Source organism: Lacerta agilis, chromosome 10, assembly GCF_009819535.1.
Source record: "Lacerta agilis isolate rLacAgi1 chromosome 10, rLacAgi1.pri, whole genome shotgun sequence".
Lineage (NCBI taxonomy): Eukaryota > Metazoa > Chordata > Lepidosauria > Squamata > Lacertidae > Lacerta > Lacerta agilis.
The window spans coordinates 31,614,335-31,632,451 of NC_046321.1; the positions used below are offsets into that span (position 1 = coordinate 31,614,335).

Sequence of the window (18,117 nt, forward strand, 5' to 3'; positions counted from 1 at the left end):
TGTAGTTCAACATCTGGACGACATCCAATAAGGAGAGTCTGGTCCACAACCAAGCTCAGTGGTACAACCATACCCTTACTTCACGTGTTGGACAGAGTCACCATTTTGTTCATTCCAAATGTGTTTTTGCCACAACAGAATAACATGGCCGGTTTTCTCCCATATATATTCTACATGGAAACAAAGCCCATGGGCCATGCTGTGGTTTCACGTGTCCCATCTCTGTTACAGTCCATTTATATATTGATCCAAATGGACCCATTGGTCTGACTCAGTCACGAAGGCCTTTCAAATCTGAGATTGCTTCCCAACAGCTTTTACTGATATGTTTGCTATTTTTAAATTGTTTCTGTTGGGTATACCACCACATTGAAAAAGTGAGAGTTATAACTATTTAAATAAATATTGTAAGAAAAATAAAGGAATATGCATTTCTGTCTTGTAACAGACAGCACATCCAGCCACATAGAGTTGCAAGTTCTACTGTTTATTTGGGATTTTGACATATACATGAACAGCAGGTGGGCTTAGCAGTCATGGAAGGAGTTGACATCCCTCTGGGTGCAGGTTCTTCTAGACCAGGTGTCACCAAACTTTTTCAGCAGGGGGCCGGTCCACTGTCCCTCAGAACTTGTGGGGGGAAAGAAGGAAAAAAGAAGAACGAATTCCTATGCCCCACAAATAACCTAGAGATGCATTTTAAATAGAAGCACACATTCTACTCATGTAAAAATATGCTGATTCCTGGACTGTCTGTGGGCCAGTTTTAGAAGGCGATTGGGCTGGATCTGGCCCCCGGACCTTAGTTTGCCTACCAATGTTCTAGACAGCCAACCAGCGTTCCTCATTGTTAGCACCTACTAACGATAATTTGTGGTGTCGATCTACAAATGTAGGGGCTCTTGGTTTCACAATTTCTGCTGTCCCATGAAATGTAATCTATGCAGAAAGAAAAATAAGGCAGCTGAGATACCAGGGTAATTTGTGGGTTGTGGGATCTGTGCTCTCCTTGGGATGCAATCTCCCAGGGTTACTTATTTCATTCATTACATGTTTATAGCTACCCATCCACAAACATTCCCTGGACAACATACAGCCGTTGTGGAACATGCAATATAGGTTATTAAAACTAATAATTAAAATATTAACTTCCTCTGTCTTATTAGAAAAGTGTTGTTCACGCCACTGATTTTTAAGGCTAGTTCACACATTCATGTGGGGTGGCCTCAAGTATTTATTTTCTTTTGAAATAATATATATCAGGCACGTCCAACTCCCAAGAGACTGGGATCTACTCCCAATATAAAAAAACCTGGCAGTGATCTACCCCTGGTCATTGGAGGGAGGAGGAGCGTGCGTGGGGTGGGTGGATTTCCCAGAGTTGTTAAGCTTTTTTTAGGGTAGGATTGCCCAGAGTTCAAAGCTCATACCAAGGGTATCTGAAGAAGTGTGCATGCACACGAAAGCTCATGCCAAGAACAAACTTAGTTGGTCTCTAAGGTGCTACTAGAAGGATTTTTTATTTTTATTTTTTTGACTATGGCAGACCAACACGGCTACCTACCTGTAGCTTTTATTTGTTAACTTTTGATAAACTTTATTTAATCCCACAATTGATAAGGATCCCGTGATCTACCAGGATCAGCTGGGGATCTACCGGTAGATCCCGATCTACTGGTTGGACATGCCTGATATATACTGTATATTCCGCCTCTGTATGAATTATACAAGTTCACCAAGGATACACAAGGACTATAAACAGCACACAATACAAAACAACAACAACAACACAGGGCTTTCTGCCTAATAAAATAAACTCAAGAGAGATAACAATATGAAATTCAGTTAGGAGCAATCCTTCGCAAATCTTGCAGAGTGGAAAACTGTCTTCTTTGCCTATCTGAAACAATAGAACATTACCAGGTCCTATTTGCTATATAGAAGGATACATATGAATGAAACAGCTGTCACACATTAAAACCATGGACAGATTTATATCACCATAGATGTATATATCACCATAAACACAACATTAGACCATGGAGGCAGTTCTCTGATTCAGCTCCTGAGGCCTTTGTTCTTATAGGGAAGGATGCGACTGAAGTCAGACCTGCAGAGCCTAAAACTCCCCTCCCTATAGGCTGGTAGCTCTTATGCACATGTGAAATAATGGTGCCAATTTGAAGCAAGCCTCCCTGCCAAATTTGAGGAATCTCTCTGAGTGGAACCCCAAAATTTCAACCAAAATTCAGTCCCCAAGGCAGAGTTCAGAACCAGTCCTTGTAGACCTCTGCAAAAATGGTGGGGCCATAGCTTTGAGATCTGTGAATTTGAAGAGAAATGAACTTACTTTCAATTATGCTTCTTCCTTTTCAGATGGGATGTCTGGATGTCCTACAGAATTCAAGATGGGAGGATGATTATATGTGTCTACATCCAAAACAACAAGAAGTGTCCTATTCTGACAACATTGAGCTTCCTCAGATGGTGAGGGGAAAGGGTCCCCATCTGCCCAATCTCCACCTGTCTCTTTAGGGTGGCTGCTTTTTGGTTGTTGGGATAAAAGTCCCCGTTCACTTTCACAGTTTGTGCATTCCAAATGGGTATGTCTTGACTAGAAGCTGAACTCATGCCTAATGCCAGTAATGCTGATCCTCGTGCTCAGTTATCACCAAATGGCGCAGGAACGAAGCGGAATGGCGGATGGGGGCCGCCGCGGCTGCTAAGGTACAGCCAAAACCCCGCCCCCCAAGCCAGCCCTATTGGCTGACTGCTAGGGGCGGGGCGCGGCGGCGGGCCAGGTAAGGCTAGGGGCTAAACGCCCCCACGCAGATGCAGGAGCCGGCTCCCGTTCACAACTCCTCCCCTCGCTGAGGAGGAGAGGCTTTATCACCAAATGGGGATAGGCATCAATTACACCACTAAGGGCTTATCCACATTTCTTCTTATCCCATTGCTTTCCCCCAGGGAAAACCACTCTTTAGTGCTCAGTCAGACCAAATGGCAACTTGGGTTTCCCCCAGAGTGCCATTTGTTCCAATCTATCACTCTCGGAAAGGAGCAGGACAAGTGGGAAACAGTCCATATCCATGTCTAGAAAGTGCAGGTCCACTGCCACTCAAACTTTGCACCAGCAGAAGTGTGGGCAAATTCTAAGACGTTACATTACTCCACAGAAATCACTGTCTTTACAGAACCAAAGCGTCTCCAAGAAAGGGTAGCCGCCATGTACGCCAGATCTGATACCCAAGAAACCTTTTTACTCACCAGATGAATCCACCTTCACACCAAACACTTGGACTTCACACAGGGTGAGATACTGAGTGCCTGGGATGGTCAGTGTCACGTACTGCCCTTTGAATCCTCCACAATTGTAATTGCGGGTTTCTCCAGCACCTAGTGAGGTGATAGTGGCACACCTTGAAAAAGAAATCCATTCATATTTATTAATATTAGGTGACTGAAGGACACCATCAACTGCAACATGATTTATGCAAGGAATGGCTAACCAGTGGACCTCTAGATGTTGCAGGGACCCAACTCCCATCAGCCGGAGGCCAAAGGTCAGGGGTGATGGGAGTTGTAGTCCACTCACATCTGGATGACCACTGGTCAACCTGAAACACACTGAAAAGAATAAAAGATACAGATGAATAGTGGGAGATCATTGTATTACACAGATATATTTTTAATCTGTGGTTTCCGCATTTTCTCATCTTTCCCATTGTATTGTCTTCTCTGTGCCTGATTCTTGTGATCCCCTTGAGAAAATTAAACCAGCAGGTACCTGGGATTTGCAGAACCTCCATTCTCATAGGAGTTGCCAATGCGGATTTCAGCCCCATCCAGCCGGTCTGCACAACAGTCTTCTCGATTGGTGATGCTTATGCTAGACACATCATATTCTCCCTTCAAGTCCACTGCCCACCATGGATTCGGCTCTCTATCCGTGTGAGTGCATGATCTACGCATAAAATTAGTGGAGGTGGACCCATCAATGGCATTCTTTGCAACTCCTAGTCGGTTGTAGGTACTGGACTGGGATGCCTCACCTTCGAGGGCCACATTGGGAACTGCAGGAAAGGAAAAGTAATGCTCACACAACTAAACAAGAAAACTGGTTCTGGGTTTCCAGATATTGCTTGAACAATGCAGTATCCCTATCTCAGCTTTGCCACACCCACTAGTGTGGATGCAACATAGCCGATTGTGCGCAAGCCACACGCACACACGCACACGCACACACAAACACACACACACAAAATTCAACTTGTAGCTCTCAGTAGAGAAACAAATGATTGGATAGCAACATGAGTCACCAATCTGGACGTGCCCATGGTATGGTCATCTGCTGACTGGCCCTTTTTCTTGGTTAATAGTGTGTTTGAGTGTGTGTAGATGAGACAGAGATAGAGAAAGAGATAGATATATTAAAGCTTAATTGTTTTTAATGATATTTCCCCCAGTGTTTTTAGCTGTTCCTATTTTACATGTTAGCCACCTTAAGTCCCTGTTAGGGGAAAATAAATAGGATAGATAGATGATAGATAGATGATAGATAGATAGATAGATAGATAGATAGATAGATAGATAGATAGATAGATAGATGATAGATAGATAGATAGATGATAGATGATAGATAGACAGACAGACAGACAGACAGACAGACAGACAGACAGACAGACAGACAGACAGACAGACAGATAGATAGATGATAGATAGACAGACAGACAAATGTCACAAGGCTAATGGATAATGTTGTGTGCACCCCAATCTCCAAGCAGCAAGAGACTCCAGGTGTGCTGACACTTACCCAGGGTTCAGTTTCCTTGGAATGAAGATCTTTGGAGACTGTGATGTCTTTAGGATATATGGTTGCATTTATAAATACATACAACCTGAGCACAAGACAAAGGGCTTCACAGCATTAACACTCCAATAGATGTTTCCTTCCATTGGGTTTCCATGGAAGCCCTAACTCCATTTTGGGTCCAGTACAAAGCATACATGCCTCCGTGTGTCCATCTTCCAGCAGCAGCCAAAACTCACACCCCAAACCCTGGCTATTCTTCTTCTACCTTACAAAGTGGTGTCACTTCAAACTAGGTGAATGAGTTTACCCCGATTTGTCTCTATGGCAACAGGGCAAACTCTTTCTTTTCTTTTTAAAAATAATTTTTATTAAAGGTTTTCTTAGTTTACAAAAGTACATGCATTGTCTCTTTATCAGGTTGTGTTTTCTATACAGATCAGTTACATTTGTTGTGAGACATGAGTCTTTCTAATATGAATGGCAGTACTTACCTGAACAAAGTAACTGGTTTGACGGGTCTCCTTGTGTAGAGTCTAACCTCATATATGCAGGATCACAGATTTTGAAGGGAATCATCAACCAGAATGAGCCCTCAAAGCCGTAACAATATATTCCAGCCTAGAGTACTAAGAACTTCTTATTTCAGACACCTGAAAGTGCCCATACCCAGCTCTGACAACTGTTTCTCCAGCAAAATGGAATTATGCCAACAAATACCAACTCAGGTATTTGTTGGGAAATTTTTATACATACCTGTGGGAGCTCTCCTGTGACCAAAAACTTGAACTTCACAGAGGGTGAGATATTTGGCTTCACCTGGAATGGTAATAGTCACATACCGTCCCATCTTTCCTTCACAGTCATATTTTTTTGTTTCTCCCAAACCCAATGAAGTGATGGTGGCACACCTTGAAAAGAAACCAGTATGTTAGCCTTAATGAGAGATTTAAAGAATACAGGGAGACGCTGTGGCAGCTTCAAGATGGCGGACCGACCCGTTCCAGTAAAAGATATGAGGCTGCTGGATGTAAAAGTGGGGCAGTTGCCAGCCTGGTTAGCAACTCGAGATTACACCCCAGCTGGGTTTGTTACGGGTGTCCGTGGAGGCTATGACAGATTTGTCAAAAAGTACATTGATGTGAGGAAACCAGGAATTGGTGGCCTCGCCATGATGCTAACTGCCTATGTGGTTTTGAGCTACGTCTGGACCTTTGACCATATAAAGCATGATCGCTGGAGGAAGTATCACTGAAGCTTGATGGACCAGAAGAATACAAGCTGCCATACTGTGACTCATGAGTTTGCTTCAACTGAATGCAGATTGGCTCTTACCTTCTAGACTCAACAGTGTATTCTGTGACCAATAATAAAATATTTACTTTAAAAAAAAAGAGAGAGAGAGAGATTTAAAGAATACAATGAGTAACAAGTTCAATACCTGGTGGGGGTGAGGGGCAAGCATGAACAAGGTCTTATGCTAACGAATGCTTTACCCAATATAGGGCAAGGATACGAGTCAATTCACTCGTCAAATACTGTCACTTAGCCATTCACACTTAGCCAGTAAACCGACCAAGTATTATTTGGTTTTGTTTTTTGCAGTCTTCAGATGAGGACTAGACCATGTGAAAAATGAATGTAAGAGTTTAGCTGCAGTTCATTCATTTTCAGCTTTGTATTCTTGTTATTAAAAAAGCTAGTCTTCTGTTAATTGTGTAAGAGTCCTGCTTATTCCTGTAATAAAGTTAATGCTTTAAGAAGTACTTTATCATTGCTTTACCATTTTTGATTGGCCAGTTGACTAAATCTGACCAGTCAAATGCCCAGTCCTAGACCTGGCATCCTTGGGTAGCTGACATTGGCAATACCTGGGATTTCTGATGCCTCCTTCCTCATCCGAGTCCCCAACTCGAATTTCAGCACCATTTATCCTTTCCGCACAACAGTCCCCTCGATTGGTGATCACTACACTGGACACATCAAATCTTTCCCTAAGGTCCACTGTCCACCACGGATTAGCTTCTTGTTGGGTGTGAGTGCAGTGTCCACGCAAATAGTCAGCAGACGTAGAGCCATCATTAGCATGCTCAGCAGATCCCAGATCATTGAAGATACTGGACTGAAATGCCTTTCCTTCAAGAGCTGCATTGTAGACTACAAGAAAAAAAGACCAAAGTAAGAGAGATGTTTCAACTAATAAACAGCTTAGCAAAACTATCCAGAAGGAAAAGGAACTTGTAAAGTAGGCTCTCAAATGTTGATGGAATGAATAATGAACATTTGGGGGTTCTGTGCACACCAGGGCATTGCATTCATGGATTCATGAGTCATTGTTTCTGTGTGTGTATTTGAGCACCTCCATCCACACGAGACGTTTTACTTTATGCCTCCCAAATCTCATGTTCCCATCCACAGGTGTAGGAACTGCTTGATAGGATGTAATTAGGGAAGAGTGGTTTATGATATCAACAGTAATATTTTAACACTGGCATTTATAAATCAAGTGTCGCCTGTGTGAGCATACAGGAACTCCTGGGTAAGTTTCCTATGCAATCCATAAGAAAAATACATATACCACTAGGTCTGATCTTTCACATCCATCTTCAGTACAAGGGTCAGCTTACCTGTTGTGTAGGGTTGCCACTTCTCTTTAGCTTCTTCCCATGGCTGTTTGGGTTCTCTTGGCTTTTCCCATTGTTCAATTGGTGAAGAAACTAGTGGAAGAAATAGATGTAAGTTAAAGATTAGCAATATATGACAATGATTTCATTCTGGGTGCTTGTTGTTTTTCTAAGCAAACATACCAGGAAGCAAGTCTGAATGAGCTCAGTGTGAATCCAGCTCCAAGAAGCAAATTTAGTTCCAAGGAAAAAATGAACTTCAACTCCCATCATGCCTGGCCATTGGCCATGCTGGTGGGGGCTGGTGGGAGTTGGAGTCCAATAAGATCTGAAGGGTCCCAGGTCACTGCCTTAAGGATTGCTGGGTGGGAAGGAGGGCTGTGCCCTGAAAGGTGAAATGAGCCACCTTATAGAGGCTTAGGAACAAGAGGGACAAGTGTAGAGTTCCTGGAAGTGCTTGCTAAAGTGAAGAAGACCAAATTTACCATATTGATTCAAACCAATCAGCTAAATAAATACTGGTTGTTCATGTCTTGTATATAATGTTTTAGGCTTTTGGAGCATATGAATGTGAGGATCATTTGCTGACCTTCTGCTTCTTGCCTAGTTCCAGATGAGGTCTTTTTTTCATCTGACAAAACATATATTGAAGGTCAAAGCAACACTTCCTATGTGATTAAAAATATCTGAGCCATGCCAGATCATACTAAAATAACACAAAGCATACTTGGTTGATGGTGATCACTGGTTGCACAAACCTCCAAATAGCACAGAAGTCGAGAAGAATTTTGTCAGTGTCCCACAGGAATGTCAATGAATATAATGGGTATGGGGAAAGGGAAGAACAGGTGCAAACATTCTAGACTGAGTCAACAATTGAACTCTGAGCCTTGTTCTAACTGAAGTTGCCAGCTTTCTACTGGTAAATCTCTCTTGCATCTAGGAGAGCAGGGCAGAGGTTTACAGGCACAGATTTAACATCAGGGCATCAGCATTTTATTCATGAAGATGTTAAAGTCATCTATATGTCGTCTGTTGTAGGGTTAAGTGAGCATGGCTTTCCTGATATAGCCCCCTGGCCCAAACAGGGAGGCCTAGCAAGCTGATATAGGCCTATGGGCTAAAGATTCCCCACCTCTTGTGTATCATCACTTGATACTTCAGCTATTAAAAGACAACGAAGCATATGTGACATGAAGCATCCCATAGAAGAGATGGCTTCCTTCTCCAGAACTTCCCATGCCATTGAAGACTTCCTAGCCTATACATCTCCAATCCATTTCTTTTCAAGGACAACATCGATCAGCAGCCCACCAAACCACAACATGACAAGGAAACCCCTATACTTACCCGAGGAAGGTAGCTTTTCACCAAACACTTGAACTTCACACAGTGAGAGAATACGAATGCCTGGGATGGTGATAGTCACATAACGTCCTTGCATTTCTCCACAGTCAAAAATGGCTGTTTCCCCTGGGGCTAATGACCTGATTGTTGCACACCTTGAACGGAAACCAGTTTGTGTGTTAGTATTAAGCAGAAGTCATATTGTAGGATAGGTGAGAGGCAACATGTCTCTGATTATCAGTTACTAGGGACAATGGCTGAAGAGGGCTGTTGTCTTCATGTTCTATATATGGGGTCCCAGCAGGCATGTGGTTGGCTACTACAGAACATAAGGTGCTAGACCATGCTCCCTCAACCTCGGCCCTCCAGATGTTTTGAGACTACAATTCCCATCATCCCTGACCACTGGTCCTGCTAGTTAGAGATCATGGGAGTTGTGGGCCAAAAACAGCTGGAGGGTCGAGTTTGAGGAAGCCTGTGCTAGTCTATTCAATCTTGGCCTTTGTCTGATCTAGCAGGGCACTTCTTAGGATCTTAAGGAAGAAAAGTCAAGTATGACCCTTCAGTATCATCACTCTGTTACCGTACCATGGATTTGTGATTCCTCCTTTTACTGGCGAGCTTCCAATTCGGATTTCAGCCCCATTTATCCGCCTTGCACAGCAGTCTCCTCGATTGGTGATGCTAACCCTGGACACACGAAACTCTTCTGCCAAATCCACTGTCCACCATGGATTAAATTCTAGTTCTGTGTGCGTGCAGTGGCCACGCATATAGTCACTAATTATAGACCCATCAATGGCATTCTCAGGGTTTCCAAGTGCATTGTAGATACTGGACTGAAATGCTTTCCCTTCAAGAGCCACATTGGGGACTATAAGAAAGAGCAGAAAATCATGAAAAAAATCTTGAAAGTGTTGAGGATCCAATGAGCCCAAGATCACTTATTCCCCATTTGGTTTAATTTCACTTCATATACGACTTCCGGCGGCTGGCGCCATTGCGGATGGTCCTGGGTTGCTTCGGTGGCGAGGCACCCAGTTCATCCCGGGGGTTAGGAGCCCTGCAGCCGCATGCAGGGCTCTGGTTGGGGAGCGGGAAGAGCGTCCCGCGCCCTGGGCTCCCCGGCTATGCCCGTTGTGCTCCGAACCCTTCCCCCGCGCCCCCTGTAAGGGGGGAGTGGGGGTGAAGGGACCACGGAGTCGGGCTTCAGGGGATATGCCCCAACCGGGATGTTTACATGCGGCGGCAAAGTCCGTGAGGAGCGTCTCTGTTCTACCTGTCATTAAGAAGTTGCTAAGAAACCAGAAGCTGTGAGTAATTGACTGACTCTTTGTACTTCGGGAAAAGCTCTGGGATCAAAAGAAAAGGCAGCCCGCCTCTCTCCCTTCGGGGGTTGGAAGGAATTAACTCTTTAAGTGACTGCTGCTACACTAATCACTTGAAAGTGCTTGGAATTTGAAAACTGACTCTGTAGAGATTCCCTCTCAGGGGTTAATTGAGGAAAAATATCTCCATTTGAAGTTTTGGTCTTTATACTCTGGCTTCGGAAGAAATGGCGGCGATTTGGAATTGCGCAGGAGAAAATTGAGACAAAGGAGGAAAAAGACAGGAAATGTAATTTGATACCCACCTCCCTTCCCCGAAGATGTTGGACTTTGCGCTCATGCTGGCACAGAAGGACTGGGAGGTAGAGGAAAAGCTCACTGTCTTTCAATTGGAGCTGGCTAATCGAAAATTAAGAGTCTTGTGTGGGATTATAAATGGAAATAATCTGTATTCCACAGAGGAGGCTTTCCAAAAAATCTACTCAATGGAAACAGACTTTTGCAAAGAGCTGGAAGATGTGCTGGAAGGATGGTCTGAGATGGCAGAGCAAATCCGATTGGAACAGGGACTGTTTTCAGGGGGTGGCAGAAACCCTGAAACGGAAAGTTTTTTAATATCTAGATTCCGAGGTGGCAGCTCGGGGTCGAGGGACAGAGAATTAAGATTTCTACAAGAAGAAGAATTTTGGTACAAAGCTACGGAGAAGCTCAGAATGCAGAGGATGAACATCTTGGAGCTCGATGCAGGGTTTGTTGTGGTTGTAACCTGGATCTGTGGACATTCAGAAGCATACAATAGGGGATTCGGTTCTGGTGAAAGACAGGAGAAGACAATGGACAAAAGGGGAGTGGGTTGAATTAATCATTGTATAACATAGATGGTCTGCCATGGTATCCGAAATCGGAGTGTGAAGTTTGTTAAATAAGTTTATTTTAAATAAGTAAGGAGATATTGAATTTAAGTTAAAAGCAGCATGCTAAATGATAGAAGAAATAAGTTTAGCTCTAAGAATATTTGGTTAAGTTTTAGGTTATAATGCAAAAGATAAGACAAAGGTGTTTTTTCTTTCTATATCAAGATAAGTTAAACTTCTATGGAGAAAAGATGTTAAGGAGAAAGTGTATTGTATTAAAACCGAAGGTGTATAGGCGGGGGAAGTCAAGTGTCAAGATTCGGAACTAGAATTTTTTTTTTTTTTTTTTCTATAGTAAGATATACAGATAAGAAGAAGAATCCTGACATTATGTGTATGTGTATTTGTATTTGTGTGTGTTTTGATATTTGTAGGTGTGGGGGTTGGGTTTATGTTGTTTTGTGAAAATGCCAATAAATTCTGTTAAAAAAAAATAATTTCACTTCATATACATACACAGCAGCTCAGGAGCATCAAGTCCAGCAGGTCTATGTGAAAGTCTGGATTTAGTACAGTTTAAGGTTACTTTTTATCTTCTTTTTGGTGGGGTGTGTGTGTAATTGTTTTGATTTAGACCATGGAACCCTTTGTAACCATAGGCAAGTCATTGTTTTCTTCTGCATATGTTTTATTATTGACTTAGTAAATCACAAAGCTGTATCTTTTATTTCTTTATTGGCAATTGTGATTATTTTTTAAATAATGCTTATTTTATTTCTTTTTTATGTAACCTGTCTGCACTTAAATCAATGAGCAATGGTGGTGAGAATACACGAAATGGATCTGCAATAAATATATGAATGAATTATAAGTGCTAGTCTTAATATCAAAGGAGAGGGCCCATCACTCAGTGGGCGAGCAAATGCCTTGAATTCTCAAGTTCCAAATTCATTCACCAGCATCTCCAGTTGAAGCAGGGATGGGGCATCCATGGCCCTCCAGATTGGCTGGAGTCCAACTCCCATCACCACCAACCACTGGCCAAATGCCAAGGATGGAGGGAGTTCAGCGGCATCTGGAAAGCCACAGCTTCCCTTGAGTTAAAGGATACCAGGAAGTAGCGCTGAAAATGGCTTTTACTTGTGACTTTAAAGAACTCACATTGCAGAAAGTGCTTAAAAGTAGCTCAATCATGCCCAAACTGGCATCTACATTGACAAGAATACACCACCAGCAATATTCCTTCCCAATTAGCAGTATGCAAGGTTCTACTTACCAGTATTAACTTGTTCTCCTGGTGTGAGTGGCTTGTTCTTCTCTGGCTCATGGTCAGCTGTCAAAGAAATTTATAATAAAAAGAAACAAAAGGCTTGGCTGAGCCTTTATCTGCTGATAATTCTAGAGAGTTTTGTTTTATTTATTTATTTATTTATTTATTTATTTATTTATTTATTTATTTATTTTCTTGGGTTCCCGTTGATAAAATTATCAGAGCAGCATGCAGAGAAAAGGAATGATATGTCAATCACAACAATTAAAAACATGCAAAGATAAAAACCTAAAAATTCAGCAGAGCATATAAAAGTCATAATCAAAAGTCTGGGGAAGTGGACCTCCGGGAAGGAAACATGGTGGACTAGATATCTCTGGTCGACCCTCTACTGGCAGAGATTATTATGTGGTGATTAATGATAGCCAAGCTATAAATCTTGGTTATTGAATTATCTCTGGGGAAACAGAGATAACAGGGATTAACTTCCAATGTTCTGAAAGGGTTGCTTTCCACACTGCAGTCCTTTCAATGCTGCATTCCATCTCTCTTATCTGACCTGGAAAGTGACACAAATGGTCAGGCAAAACTTTTTGCTATTTCTGTTTTGAGTCAGCACCAGGGTGTTAATCCAGCATCTCTTCTTGAAGCTCTTTTACATGTTTTGGGAACAGAGAAGTAAAATGTGGGATTGGAATGCCCACAGTCCCTATTGAAAGCTTGCTTGCCAAGGTAACTGGGGTTAAAATGAGATAGTTGAGACCTAATGTTTTGGGGCACCCCAAGGAGGTTGATTCCAAAGTGGAGTCATGTACATATCTTTACATCCCATGACTTGTAAACTTTCTTGATGCACGTAGAAGGATGTTTTGAAATTTTGTGACTTTTTGTGTGTGTGCTGTTTTTGAAACTGCTATATATTGTTCTGATGTGCCTCATGTCAGTCTTTTCCAGGGGCATCTTACCCATAGAGGCTAGTGGCGTGGGGCGCCGGGGTGCCAATTTCTGGAGAGTGCCAGGGAAGAGGCAGAGGCTGGATGTGGCGCCTCCTGGCATGAGCTCACCGCCATCGCCTGCCTCTGCTATGCCGTGCCAAAGCAGCACCACGTCTGGAGCCTCCATCTGCCCTGTCCATCGTGGCACGAAGCGGCCAGCCTCTGACTCTTCCCCATCGGAGGAGCCACCCTCCAGCTGCTGCCCACCTCCTCCAGCTCCGCCAGCAACGCCATTCTCCCTTTAAAAAAAGGTAGACAACTCTGGGAAACGGGGGGCGAGCAGGCACCGGAGGGAGCTTTGCACCACAGCGCCAGATATGCTTAAGATGGCCCTGGTCTATTCCAACTAGCAGTTCTGCTGAACAACTGGTTAGCAAGGTTGTCCTATTGCAATAGTGTTAATAAACCCAGTTTCTACTGAATCTGTTGTTGTTATTTTCTTGGCTCCATGTTTTTTTATTTAAAAGGTTGTTCCCCCACCTGGGAAATGAACAAACAGTGTAGAAGGGAGGAGGCGGGGGAATTTTAGAAAATATTGTGCTGGCTTTGGAATGGATTATAATGATGTAACTGTCATGACTTCCTCCATAGAATTGTGGGGGGAATTACTTTAATGAAAAATTCCCTCATATAACACTACAGTTCCGAGGGTTCTCTGGCATGACAGAATCATAGCATTGGAAGGAACCCCAAAGGTAATCTGCTCCAATACCTTATCAATGAAGAAAATCTGCTACTACAGCATCCTGAATGACCATTAATGAATAAGTCAGCATTATAGACATTATGTTTCTCCTGCATATTAGGCTGGGTGCACGCCATCCATTTAAAGCACATAACTTCCTGTAAAGAATCTTGAGAACTGTAATTTCCCTCACAGAGAGCTACAGTTCCCAGCACCCTTTTATAAAGTACAGATCCCATGAATTATTTTTTTTGGGGGGGAGCATGCATTTAAATGTGCTTTAAATACATGGCATGTATGCAGCCTCAGTGTCTTTGCACATAAACAGATACCAATATCTTTACTACTCACCACTGGAATCTATCTTCTGACCAAACACCTGGACTTCACAAAGCGTGAGGTATCCGCCCCTTGGTAGGGTAATTGTAACAAACTGCCCTTTTGACGCTTCGCAGTAAAAACTGCGTGTTTCCCCAGCATCCAAAGAACCTATTGTAGCACATCTAGAAATGAAAAGAAAACGTCAAGAAACGGTATTAAACAATAATTGAAGAACTTTATCAGCAAGGTGAGATCACATGAAAATTTCAGGAAAGAGAGCAAATATTTGCTATGTTTTGGGAACTCAAATAGCTAGGGATCTGTCTGAAACTTGTACTCTACATTTCCCCCCCTGTGCCATAATCCTGTAAAGCAGGGGTGCCACAGGATGTTGCAAAAACAGAAGTGGAAATGGCCAATGTTCACAAATTCACCCCATGTGTGGAACAGAAATCGATCCGGTGAATACAATCAGCATTTGCTAGTGTGGCATCTTTCAGTCCACAGACAATTTAATTAATTACACTACATCCTCCAATGTGCATTGCATTTTCTTTACATTTAAATGAATGGGATGGCATCATAGGGCAATGTAACTTATAGAATTTACATATGGAGTTACATAAATTATGTAATTTTGCAACAGCGGACAGCAAAACAAAATAATGTAGCTTTTGGCTGACAGTGAACTGCAGTGGAACGGAAACAGTCCTGAATGTGACGAAAACAGGGCAGAACAGAAAATTGTACCTCATGACATCTCAATATGTAAGGCAGAGATAAGGAACCTGTGTCCTTCTGAATTACTGTTGAATTCCCAACTCGCAACAACCCTAACCAACCTGGACAATGGCTAAGGATGATGGGAGTGGTACTCCAGTAACACCTGGAGGGCCACAGCTTCCCCTTCCCTGGCTAGAAAGCATCCAATCCATATACAGTACCTAGGGTTTGTTGTGCCTCCTCTCTCTGTGGAGTTCCCAACTAGGATTTCAGCCCCATTAAGACGCTCAGCACAACAGTCTTGCCGATTGGTGACGCTGACACGGAGTACTTGATACTGTGCCTGCAAGTCTACCGTCCACCATGGATTACTTTCATAATCTGTGTGGGTGCAGGATCCCTCTGTATATACACCTACTAAAGACCCATCAATGGCATTCATAGCTCCTCCTAGTGGGTTGTAGGTGCTGGATTGTAAAGCTTCTCCAGTGAGGGCCACATTGGTGACTGAAAGAGAGAGTGGGAAAGTTTTCATTTTATTGCCATCCCTCAATCCTTAGTATGAAACCTTCCAGTACAAAATAAAACCAGAAGTGTAATGATGCTGCTAAACAAATGTCATATTCAACTTGAGGATACTGCAACAAGCAGTACAAAAGCTGCATACTCCAAACAAATTAAAATGTTAGTTGTAGCTAATGCGGTATTCTTGTACTCACTTACCTGGAGTAAATCTCACTAAAACAACAGGGTTTACTTAAGTGGCACTAAAATCCCCATCGAAAACAAAGGAACAAATTAGTTACAACTACCGGTAATTCAAGTTCCATTGTCAAGTAAACTAACCTCTGAGCAGACATAGTTAGAATTGCCCCGAGGGTCCTATCAAATTCAATGCAGCTTACTCTGAGGTAAATAAGCTAGGAGTGCTTCGATTAGACTACAGCTGAAGAGTTAGCTGTAGTCCATATTCAAAAGAGCCGGGGGAGGCAGAAGCTGGTGGGAAACAGTAGTTTCCCAAGAAAGGGGGCACATTGAGTACTTCGGGAATCTATCTTGACTCTGATTAACTACTGTTAAGAATTATTTCTTAGCATAAACAGGGGCCCTGATCTAAAGAATGGCAGTCACATAGAAAGCCCTATTGAAATTATCAGGATAGCAATGAACTTGTCCTTTTCATTTCCAGCATGAAGTAAGACGGCCTTCTCTGGGTAGGTTGGTTGGCTTTTAAGATTTTATTTTAAAATATTCAATAAAACAGTAAAATGAGAACTACCAAGAATACAAATCAAGCAAGCAGAATACAGAGCCATCTCTTAAAAGTAATTCTTAGCACTAACCACCCACAGAGTCCCAGCTCTCACCAGGAATCCTTCATTTCCCCTCCCAGCCTCTCCCCTGGGAGACCAACATTTCCCCGTCTCTCACCCAGGAGTCTGCCATTTACCACCCCCATGAGAATACAGTCACTGGACATTAATAAAGGCCCCAGCCATCAGACTCAAAAGAAAGAACAAAAAGAAGAGAAACAAAGAAGAGAAACAGGAAAAAGAAAGCAAGGGACAATAAAAAGAAAGACCAGTGAAGAAAAATAGGGGGAAGGAAAGACACCCAGTTCTTGGTAACGCACCCTCCAGCGCAGATCGGGAAGGCAGGATGGTCAAAAGCAGCAGCGAAAGGCAGTATTTCAGGGTCCTTCTTGGAAGCATTGTGTCCTCTTTTTTGCAGGATCTGTAAAAAGAGGCTGGCAAGGCTCAGGAGAGACCACTTCCCACAGAGGTCCTCTGTGGGTGGTTAGCGCTCTTGATTTGAGTGCCCCAAACAGAATTGGTACGAGGTTACTCAACTCTGGTGGATGCTGCTCACCTCCAATCAGAGAACTGTTCAAAATTAAGACCATTCAAAGGTACATTTCAAAGGTTAATTTTGTGGCTTGAAGAAATATTTGACCTGTTGCCAGTTACAACAAAATAGGGTTGACAAAGGCCAGAGTATGAGGTAAAGGTAAAGGTTGCCAGTTACAACAAAATAGGGTTGACAAAGGCCAGAGTCTGAGGTAAAGGTAAAGGTAAAGGTTCCCCTGACTGTTAGGTCCAGCTAAAAAACGACTCTGGGATTGTGGCACTCATCTCACTCTATAGGCCGTGGGAGCCAGAGTTTGTCCGCAGACAGCTTCTGGGTCATGTGGCCAGCATGACAAAGCCGCTTCTGGCAAACCAGAGCAGCGCACAGAAACACCGTTACCTTCCCGCCAAAGCGGTACCTATTTATCTACTTGCACTTTGATGTGCTTTCAAACTGCTAGGTTGGCAGGAGCAGGGACTGAACAAAGGAAGCTTACCCCGTCACGGGGATTCGAACCGCCGACCTTCTGATTGGCAAGCCCTAGGCTCTGTGGTTTAGTCCACAGTGCCACCTGTGTCCCTAGAGTTTGAGGTAAATGAGGCAAAAGATGAGAAACAGTACATGAAATATGGTCTGAAATTAAAATAAATAGAAGTCCAGTTCTTCCTTTCAGAAAGAAAGTTAGAGCAACCATTTTACTCGCATCCGATTAAAGTGCGGTCATGCACATGTTCATCACTGCTGACCTGGAGGTGGCCCAAAAATGGGGAGGAATTGGGGCAGGGCAGGCTTCTGAGTGCGGGGGTCAGGAACGGAACCCCTGCGCAAATGGTCCAGCCTGCATAACAAGATTACTGAAAGTACATGCAGCATCCAACAGAAAAAAAAACCCGAGCTTCACGGTTTCACCTTGGTCCTAGAAACCCCCCTCCCATTATGTTTCTCAGTGTCCCTCTCCTGCAGCAGCTTCTTATAAGGCTTCCTAGGACAAGGGGTGGGGTAGCAGGGAAAATCCCTCTCTTGATATTAGCACAACATCAAAGCAGAAGCAAAAGAAGCAAGAACACTTCCAAGGTTAGGAGAGAAATATAATTCAGTTCACATTTGCAGAAGGAGTCTGCCTGATTCACACTTTCCAAACCAATGTGCTAACTGAAACACAGTCATCCTTCAAGATTTGCACTTCTCCCTGGGTCCTTCGCACACAATCTCAGGCTCCTTCATCTTGTCTCTCATTGCTCCACCCTCTTCATTCCTCTTTGTGTTCTGTGAGACCAGGGGGAAGGGGAGCTGCTCAGAACTGGAGTGAGAG

The 18,117-nt window shown here is 43.1% G+C and overlaps 1 protein-coding gene across 2 annotated transcripts; it reads right to left on the minus strand.

Moving 5' to 3' along the window:
* Window positions 1–468: 468 nt before the first annotated feature.
* LOC117053768 lies at window positions 469–16,763 on the minus strand. Of its 2 annotated transcripts, none has more exons than XM_033161905.1 (13): window positions 16,591–16,763; window positions 15,179–15,464; window positions 14,265–14,416; window positions 12,240–12,296; window positions 9,370–9,655; window positions 8,785–8,936; window positions 7,438–7,527; window positions 6,682–6,967; window positions 5,567–5,721; window positions 3,788–4,073; window positions 3,268–3,419; window positions 2,351–2,394; window positions 469–630 (listed from the first exon to the last, which is right to left on the minus strand). In XM_033161905.1, the coding sequence occupies exons 1-12, from the start codon at window positions 16,667–16,669 to the stop codon at window positions 2,357–2,359; spliced, it is 2,019 nt and encodes a 672-aa protein (XP_033017796.1). In that variant the 5' UTR covers window positions 16,670–16,763; the 3' UTR covers window positions 469–630; window positions 2,351–2,356. The 2 variants fall into 2 exon arrangements, with proteins under 2 accessions (XP_033017796.1, XP_033017795.1); XM_033161904.1 differs by lacking the exon at window positions 469–630 and adding an exon at window positions 902–939 and having other exon boundaries at window positions 16,591–16,762.
* Window positions 16,764–18,117: the final 1,354 nt, after the last annotated feature.

Excerpts from the sequence above, each read along its gene's own strand:
- LOC117053768 (XM_033161905.1), bottom strand. The coding sequence starts at position 16,669 with ATGCTTCCAAGAAGGACCCTGAAATACTGCCTTTCGCTGCTGCTTTTG. Across the intron at positions 9,656-12,239 it reads AGGAGAACAAGTTAATACTG|TCCCCAATGTGGCTCTTGAA; the intron begins GTAAGTAGAACC and ends TCTTTCTTATAG. Across the intron at positions 3,420-3,787 it reads GGAGGTTCTGCAAATCCCAG|GTGTGCCACTATCACCTCAC; the intron begins GTACCTGCTGGT and ends TTCTTTTTCAAG.